Source organism: Haplochromis burtoni, unplaced genomic scaffold (assembly GCF_018398535.1).
Source record: "Haplochromis burtoni strain Fernald_Lab_line unplaced genomic scaffold, NCSU_Asbu1 Contig_45, whole genome shotgun sequence".
In the NCBI taxonomy this organism is placed as follows: Eukaryota; Metazoa; Chordata; class Actinopteri; order Cichliformes; family Cichlidae; genus Haplochromis; species Haplochromis burtoni.
In genome coordinates, this window is record NW_024582406.1 from 541,369 (window position 1) to 550,275 (window position 8,907).

The window sequence follows — 8,907 nt, forward strand, 5'->3', positions numbered from 1 at the left end:
AAGCAAGTGCGGCGCGGTGTCCTTGGGAGCTCTGAGCACCAATCCAAAGATAAAAATCAAACAAAGCAAATGAAGAAAACCTATAACAACCCAGAGGGGAGCGCAGAGTGATGAAGGCCACGAGCCTGTTCATTACTGTGTTTTTCTTAATGCACTTTGCACATGCGTGTTCAAGTTAGTGAAAATCTGTTCCTCATTTCTCCCCCTTTATTTGCATCTGTTTTTCTTAAGTCTCCGTATGCTGTACTTTCAGGGCCACCTCGGTGTAGAGCCATATGGTACTCGAATTATTTCAGCTGCCATGTAAACAATTAGATAAACAGGCTACAAAGAGGCTTAACCCACTACTGGCACACGTTGCTACTGTTTTTAACGGCCCGTTTGATTGGTGGAAACAAAATGCGGCAATATTGAAATGAATCTAATCTAATCTAATGTTATAAAAATGGAAAACACAACAGTCTCAATGTGTGACCCTGTAGCCACAATCTTTCGAGATCTGAGCTAATCTTTTAATCTCCTATCACCAGGTTAACTCAGGCCATTACAGCACTCATGCAAACGGTCATCTCAAATCTGGTTTCTCACACAGTAATTCGATTGCAGTGTTTATTTACACTGAGAGTAATTACGCAGGGGCTGGCGGATTTTGGGGAGAGACAATGCTGCAATGGGTCTTACATAAAACATTTCCAGAGCAAACTCTTCTCATGTTTTCTTCTGATTTCTAGAGGAAAAGTGTCGAGGCTTTTACACACTCCCCCCAGGATCTGAAAAAGGTAAAGTTTTGCGGTTTCTCCCGCAGTGTCGTTTGAAATCCGTTCCCTCATCTGTCTCTGCTCTCTCAGCCTCTCCTCCTCCTTCTCCTCCTCCTTCTACAGCAATGCTTTGGCTGTCGCTGTCAATGGAGCTCGTGAATATCGGTCTGCTGTTAATCAGCTGCATACTGCTGTCCGTGCAGCTGTGTATCAGGGCCTGGTTTCCCTCTACGCAGCACTGGGGCCAGCTGCTCAATGCTTTTGCAGCTGTCTTCACAGTCCTGGGAGGTACAATATTTAGATGCATAGTCAAATCAGAGTGACTTCTGTTAACACCGCAGAAACACCGACAGAGTGACCAGGTTGTTACATTTCCTCGTTTTGTCCTCTCAGGTCTGCTTGGGATGGTCGGTCACATGATGTTCATGCAGGTGTTTCAGACCACTGCCTCAATGGGACCAGAAGACTTCAAGCCACATAGTTACGGGTACTCCTGGGCATTCTAGTGAGTTCTTTAACCATTTATATTACATATGAAATGTAGAAAATCACAGTGGTTCAGCCCAATTAGTTGTTCCCTCTCTGACTCAGACCATACTGGTATGATGATAATCTATTCCTCATGTTTATTGCTAAGTGCTTGTCTGACTGACTAAAATTCTTGTTTTGGGGATGAAAACAGGAGAATAAACATTCTTTTCCTGGCTCTTATGTGAATCAGACCAATTTTTTTCCACACCAAATTCCTTGAGCTGTTTGTTTGGGATTCTTTGTGGGACCTCTCAATCAGCTGGGGATCAAGTCCCTCCAGCTTGTCACGCTACTGAAATCCCCTCAAATCATTTGCCCACTTAAAACGACAGTTTTACAACTCTCAGCTTCTGGAAATAAGTTCTTCTGCAAACACACAGTTGCTTGATGCGTTTTAGAGACACAGTACTGTGCAAAAGTCTTGAGTCATCCCTCATTTCTTTATATATTTTTTTAGGAAATAGGTGCATCAATTTATTGCAACGGATTCCAACATACATAGGATACAATATGTGTATATTCTATGTAGAAATACAATATAGCAAAGTCCTGTGTCATTTTTTAAGGACATGACTTTCAGATACTGTTTATCTGCTTTAGGCCTGCCAATTCTTCTCTTCCACTTGTCCAGTATAAATAGTATAAAAGTCAGAGTTTCTGAGTTTTCCCTTTAAGTCCAACTTCCAAGTTGAAGTTAACAATCCAAGATGGTAGTAGGGCACCAAAAAGCTACTCGGAATAATATTACTACTTGTGAAAAAACAAAACGTTGTGAAACGTTTGTGATGCCGTTTCTGTTTCTCCTCCTCTGCCTCCAACAGTGTGGCCTGGCTTGGCTTCACCATCTGCATGGCTGCAGGTGTCTCCACCCTGAACAACTATACCAAAAAGGTCCTGATGGTGGGTCCCAGGCGTGCCTCCGACCTCAACCCCTGCAGCTTTAACTTTATGGGACTCCTGCCACCTGCTCCTTACTACACACCACCAAATCCTGCCTCCAACCTCACCTGTCCCCTGTCTCCTCCTCGGATCTCCCACTTGTCTCCCTACTATGCCCCCCCTTCGGAAACATTGCCGCCCTCCGCCCCCACCCCAAGGCTCACGCACTCCCATTCACTTCCTATCTCGATTTCTAACTCCTTCCCTCCTCCCCCCTCTCACCCTGCACCTGGATCACCTTTTCACCGTCTGTCCCTGCCCTCACCATCTCCCTCACCTACACCACCCGTCTCTTACCACACGACCCTCCCAAGACACCAGGAGAGTCATTACGAGCAGGAAGAGGACTACAGCCCCCTCTGAGGACCTACACCTCTCTTAGAAATGCTGTGTGCTGGGAATATTAAACTTTATAGAACATGGTCCCAAATTCCCTCCATTTCTCAGTTTGAGGTCCTGCACCCATAGGTAGGTAACAATCACATTTACACAATGTTAGAAAACACAAGTTCTGTACTGACAAAATATGTAATATTAACTTTTTCTGCTTGTTGTAAATAAATTTAAACACAGTTTTGCATTCTCCTGTTTGTTGTGGAGGAATTTTGGCCCACTTCTTTATAACGTCTGTGAGCACATGGGGATAATTTTGTGTTAATACACAGAGGCAGTTAAAGATATACTTCGTTTTTCCTCTCTCTTTACTTCCTTCTAAACCCATTCATGTTACTAATGGACGTCATCTGTTGTGAGATGTTGCCGTGTTTCTTCATAAGTGTGTGAATGTGAGAGTGAATGAATAGTGGAATTGTAAAGCGCTTTGGGTGCCTAGAAAACCGCTATATAAATGCAATCCATTATTATTATTATAAGATTACACAACTTTTTTGTATTTATTAATTTATTTAATCAGAATATTTGAATATTTGTAAAATAAATATTTTTTTTTAGAACATAATAAAATTTTAACATTTGATGTGTTTCCTTTGGACTGCTTTTGTTAGAAAATAACATTTTAGTGATTCATAAACCAGTGCATTCATTTGTTATTTACAATCTGCAATGTCTGTTAATTAAATGATGAACATGTGGATAAGGACTGAGCATAATACAGAAGCTCCTCATTATGTATAAAATGTATATCAACCTTCACTTTGTGAGCCAGTGTAGTTAATTAAGAAATCCATGTCATGACAACTGGAGAAGAAAGAAAAAACACCTCCAATAACTGATTGAAAATCACGTTTTAATATAGTAAAAATCACTGTCAGTGTCATTCATCATGACGTACAAAGGTAGCAAAAATAAACAAGAGCATACAGAGCATCATGGGAAACAAATTATATTTACACACTACATCTCATACACCAAGAGTGAAGCCAGTTGCCTTTCAGTGTGGAAGCAGGTTTAATCTGGGTGATCGAATCTATGCTTTTAGAAACTAATGTGATTACATTTACAACCAGAAAAGACAGCTGAGTCTTTGAGTTATGTAAAATGGCAACTTTCAAACACTCCATGAGAACGTAACCAAAAGGCTTTTATGTGTTTCACGCTGAAACAAAGTAAATTCATTTTGCCTTTACATTTAGTATTAAACTGTATCTCCAGGGTTTGATTTGGTGTCTTCCCAATTACAAACAATTACAGCACAACCTCAGCAGCATCATAATATCGGCTTTCCACCGTATATCTTTGTATAGTCTTATTATATTTTTATATATTATGTAAGACTTCAAACAGATTAGCTACGGGTTGATTGCATTATGTTTTCACTCTGTTTATTCAGTGGCACACTGTATGAAGTAATACAAGGGCAAATTAAAAATTAAAAATCAATAAACTAACAACAACAAAAAATCTAAACAATAAAACTCACCCATTTCCATATTATAAATGTACATTACAAACTGTTTTTTTTATTATAATAGAGGGATATTAATAGGTCTTAGTCTATGATAGCATCTTATAAACATTAAGGCCTTTTTTTATGTAATTAAAAAAAATAAAGGATTGTTTATCATTAGATGCCCTCAATAAATCCAGCCCCACTCTGGGCTGGAAATACACTCAAATACAGCTGTGATCGACTGAGCCTGCAGAAATAAGCCCGAAACTCCGATTATCTGAAAGCAGGCTCAGTTAAACACCAGTATGTATTTGAGGAGGATCAGCAGATCTACTATATCTATAGCTGAAAATACACTAGCAGCTCAAATCTGATGTCCAAAACAGATACATGTAAACACAGACCACACACTGTAATTAAAGCCAGATTTTAGCTGGAAGAGCAGATTCAGTTAAGGGTTCCAGGTTTGAATTCTGGAGCTACTCAGCAGTCTTCTTGCGTAGCACGAAGTAAATGATGGAGGAGAGGAATGTGAGAGCGAAGGCGATCCACGCCAAAATGAAGCAATGGCCGTAACTACCCAGATTTTGTTCATTAGTATGGAAGCGGTCTGTGTAGATGGAGGCTGCGATCATGATGCACAGGCCTGAAGTGAAGGAAACATGGAGACGAGTGAAGATGCACATCAGCGGATGTCATACAGAGAGAGAAACAACATCAGTGAAAGGAATAAAACATAAGAGAAAAAAGAAATACTCACAGGCAAGGAACTGAAAGACACCAGAGACGAGGAACCTCTGTCCTTTGGGGAGGGTGAAGAGCTGAGCCACAAACACGAAGATTCCAATGATGGAGAATATACAAGCTAGCACCGAGCTGGCCTGCACTGCTTGGAGGTAACCTGCAGGCGGAGCCAGAGAGAACAAACGCAATGAAGATACAGAGTCTGTGAAAGGGTGTGGGGGGTGTAATAGCTTAAGGACACTCCCTGGAAACGGCAGCACTGCAGTCACATTGAACCTTTGAAAATCTCAGACACAGTTGCAATGCTGACAGGCAGGAACATTACGTTCAAACACGCCAAATGCTTTATGGTAAAAAGACGCTGATCACAAACAGCTAAAACAGTCTTGTATGTTTGACTCAAGGCAATAACTGCATACCAAAGGATTAGGAAACAGTCTTCATTTGCAATGCAAATAATACAGAATTTGGGTGAGTGTAAACTCATTGTGTGTCCCACCAAATGATGCAGATAAAAAGCATGTTCCTGGATTCAACTCTCAATGCTTAAAATAGGTGTTATATTTAATATGTGAGCTCCAGGCCCTAAAGTATTGTATCAGATAGTACTCTTAACAGAATGCACTGTATATATATTTAAATCTTAGTTATCTTCCCTTATAAATGAAGCATCACTGTTTAAAATCACAATGCAGTCACAGTGTGTTTGTGCATCTAACTGTGCCTGTGCAGCTCTGCTCAACTGACCAGCTACATGTCATAGCATCAAACTATTACTAATCTCTTACTTTGATTCTACACATACGAAAACGTAACACTGAGAGGTGCAAGCATGGAAACATGTTCTCTTACTCTCTGGGTAGTGTGTTGGAAGATCGACAGAATGCCATGAGTTATTCACGAAAACCCAGCGGGCCCATATATCAGTGGGCAAGTTTCCGGCTGAGATGACCCACCAGGCCTGACGGGGAAGACAAAGACAATATTTGCAAAAATATTAACAGAATTCTTGTGTGCTAAAGTAAAAGCGGTGAATCAGTATGAGTGGAATTTAAACAGGTAGATACTGCAGCAGCAGTTATGGTGTGCATTTGCAGGGGGAAATTATGACAATATGAAGAAGGAATTCACTCGTTCCTTTAATTGAGACAAATCTCACTCAGGTATGCAACAGTGGCTGCAACGCAGGTGAGACTCGCATGTAGGTATCCGTACTTGTGTGACGTATCTGTGTCATGGGGTGATGACACAGAGCTCGTCACCATATATCGCACAGAAATGTCAAACATGTGGCCATCCAGAAGAACAGCTGGCCGCACGCCGAGAAGGAATGAATTCCTCAACAGATGAATCAGTCTCAACTCTTTGCCCATCCATCATGTCAGAGATGCACAAGGCCTGAAGCTAAGGGAGGAGGCCAGCAGCAATGCTGGGGCAATTATGCCTTGAGCATGGAAGAAGTCTATACACGGATAACAAGAATTGCACTTACATTGTCAATGGTGGCCGTCAGGAGGATGATGATGCAGGCGATGTGGAGAACAAAGATGGCGGCGAGGAGAATCAGCATGATGACTGTGCTGCAGAGAGGAAGGCACAACTTTAACATGTAACAGGGCGAGTAAAATAAACCAAGCAGACTAGGAGGGAACAGTCAAGCGTGGCCTACAGCTAACTCATTGTGTTGTTTGGCTTTTCTTTAGTAAAGGAAGCCTTTCGTGCAAGTCCCAAGTGTGTGTGCGCGCACACATCCTCATGAACGCACGCATTCAGTGCACCAAAGCTAGGCCCAAACCTGGCACCCACTCAGGGCGTGGCTTCTTAACGTCTAATTACCCTGGTTTACGGCTCCCAGTAAAAGAATCAGAGGCGCTGATGGGCAATTGTGTTTCAAACTAAATCAGTGTATCCCTGGGAAAGCAGATACCTCTGGTATAGAGACAACTGTGGAGGAAAGTTCATGACAGGCAGATGAGTTTAGGCTTGTCTCGGGGCATGGTGATTACAGTGGAGGAACCTGCCACTCCCTAAAATAACTGTAGAGACTACACTCTGTTCTCTGCACCTTGATGCTCCACACCTGATCCCCTTAGTCTGAATCGGACTGCTCGATATCTCTCGACTTAAAAAAGAAACTTAAGCCTAACTTTAAAAACTGTTCCCCCTGACTGATTAGTCAAAAAAGATGGCCCCGCCCATGAGATATCAGTTAGTTTAGAATTTGCTAATCTAATGTATACAAGAGCTATGTTTGGCTGTAGCTAACAATAAGGCTGCTCTGGGTGTGAACAGAGAAAGAGGCACATCTGGAATGCGCTGGTTCTCTCGGCTGGTAAAGGAGTGTTCATGGGATGGGTCCTCATACACGCTTCACACGCCCGCCAGTTCCCTTACTTTCACACGCAATCACGCACGTATACAAAAAGAAAAGGGGAGGGGGGCTCGCGCACTGTGATCGCACATCCCCGCAAAGTAATTTCCCACGTTTTGCCCACTTCCAATCTAGTGACAGTGAAGGCAAATATTGGCTCTGCGGCTCAGCCTGAAGGCAGAGAACGCAAATACAGAAAGAAGGACCAAACTTTAATGAAAAAAAGCTGTGAGCAGAAAAACAACAACAATAACAACAAAGTTAAAGCTGATGCTTTCATTTAAAACACGCACACTGAGCACTTTGATCAAAGAAGACATGTTGACTGCTCCTGTGGGCTTTTCCCCCGACTAAATCTGAATCTAGTATATTTTCCATACACAAAATAGACCACATTTGTTTGGGGCAAGATCTGAGAATGTAGCAAAACCACAAGTCCTGATGCAGGAACTGAGACTGGAGCAAAACCTGGTGAGGAACAAGTTGCTTTAACGGTAGAGCAAAGAAAGGTAAACTGGCTCTACTTCACAGATGCACAGACACACACGTCTCCACACTTTAGCCTTTTTTATCATTAGATTTTCTTATCTTCCAATGAAAAAAAAAAAAACCCAAAACATTAATGCAAAACTACAAAACAAGCTTCTATTCAAACATCACTCAAGCTTGATGAAACACCTGTAGAAAAGAAGCAAAAGAAGAAGAAGAATCTTTGACTTACTGTTAGGTGGCTGTTTGTCTCTTCAAGTCTAATTCCTCCTGCTCTCAAAGACACCGACTTCAGACTGTGTCCAAATGTACAAACACAAGTTCTACTCAATCTGCCCACTATTTTACCCTGCCCTCTTTTTAAGTCCACACCCAGGACAAGCCTCTTGCTGACTTGATCACATAATCTCTGCCCCTTTTTCTTTCTGTCCCGTCTCCTCCTCCTCGACTCTTCACTCATCGTCCCACCCTCCCTCTCTCTCTATGTGTACACATACCAACGCTCAAACGGACACTTAGTTTCTCTGTGTTTGGTGTGTTTTGCCTTTGTCACTCAGCTGATGGTGGTGATTTTCTCTGGGAGGACACACGTGATGATTCACTGACATTATGTGGGAAAAGCAGCGGGGGGGGGGGGGGGGGTAAAAGCCTTGAACAGTGATTTTACGCATGTTGCCATGGCAGCAGACTGTAACCACCCAAAACACAATCACATTGTTACTAGTGTGTGTATGTTATGTACCAACAATCATAACTTAGCTGCACAGGCGCACACAAACACACATAACTGAATTTATTGTTTCTCCCTAATCACTGCCATTCGCCTTTTCCAGCTTTTGTTACAGAGGAAGAGGTTTCAGGATAAAGGAATGTTGGTGCTTGCCATCGAGGGAAAAATAGCTGGAGGCCCAAACGAGTGCAGCTCGTTGCTTAAGTGAAAAAGATGGAGCAGAAAAGGGGGAGGAGGTTCTTTGCAGAAAGTAGGGTGGCAGTGAGGTATTTCACGCCGCTCGAAGTTCATTAGTTATTACTTATTATTACTCGTCTGTTCCTGCTGATGATTGAGGTTCTCCCAATGACTCCAGTGAGTCAAAGTCATCTGCTTCTTTAGCAGATCGCACAGATTACTCACAGGAAGAACCTTACAGAGGGAATCTATTAGGCTTGTCCTCATTTTCAGTGCCATGCAGGCTGTGTGTACTGTAGGAATAGTGGACGTATGGGAT

The 8,907-nt window shown here is 42.2% G+C and overlaps 2 protein-coding genes across 3 annotated transcripts; one reads left to right on the forward strand and one right to left on the reverse strand.

The window, feature by feature from the left end:
- The first annotated feature begins 252 nt into the window (after positions 1–252).
- LOC102289143 (DNA-directed RNA polymerase II subunit RPB1) lies at positions 253–3,072 on the forward strand. Of its 2 annotated transcripts, XM_005940756.3 has the most exons (4): positions 253–779; positions 882–1,046; positions 1,152–1,263; positions 2,111–3,072. In XM_005940756.3, exons 2-4 carry the CDS (start codon positions 884–886, stop codon positions 2,589–2,591), a joined length of 756 nt encoding a protein of 251 aa, XP_005940818.2. In that variant the 5' UTR covers positions 253–779; positions 882–883; the 3' UTR covers positions 2,592–3,072. The 2 variants fall into 2 exon arrangements, with proteins under 2 accessions (XP_005940818.2, XP_042076169.1); XM_042220235.1 differs by lacking the exon at positions 253–779 and having other exon boundaries at positions 852–1,046.
- Positions 3,073–3,453: 381 nt separating this feature from the next.
- Positions 3,454–8,069, reverse strand: LOC102289450 (epithelial membrane protein 2). Its single transcript, XM_005940757.3, has 5 exons — positions 7,914–8,069; positions 6,314–6,401; positions 5,674–5,782; positions 4,838–4,978; positions 3,454–4,723 (listed from the first exon to the last, which is right to left on the reverse strand). Exons 2-5 carry the CDS (start codon positions 6,389–6,391, stop codon positions 4,557–4,559), a joined length of 495 nt encoding a protein of 164 aa, XP_005940819.1. The 5' UTR covers positions 6,392–6,401; positions 7,914–8,069; the 3' UTR covers positions 3,454–4,556.
- Positions 8,070–8,907: the final 838 nt, after the last annotated feature.

Coding starts and splice junctions, on each gene's coding strand:
- LOC102289143 (XM_005940756.3), top strand. CDS start 884: ATGCTTTGGCTGTCGCTGTCAATGGAGCTCGTGAATATCGGTCTGCTG. Junction 1,047..1,151: donor TGTCTTCACAGTCCTGGGAG/GTACAATATTTA, acceptor TTGTCCTCTCAG/GTCTGCTTGGGATGGTCGGT. Junction 1,264..2,110: donor GGGTACTCCTGGGCATTCTA/GTGAGTTCTTTA, acceptor TGCCTCCAACAG/TGTGGCCTGGCTTGGCTTCA.
- LOC102289450 (XM_005940757.3), bottom strand. CDS start 6,391: ATGCTGATTCTCCTCGCCGCCATCTTTGTTCTCCACATCGCCTGCATC. Junction 5,783..6,313: donor TGACGGCCACCATTGACAAT/GTAAGTGCAATT, acceptor CTTCCCCGTCAG/GCCTGGTGGGTCATCTCAGC. Junction 4,724..4,837: donor TGTCTTTCAGTTCCTTGCCT/GTGAGTATTTCT, acceptor CCTTCACTTCAG/GCCTGTGCATCATGATCGCA.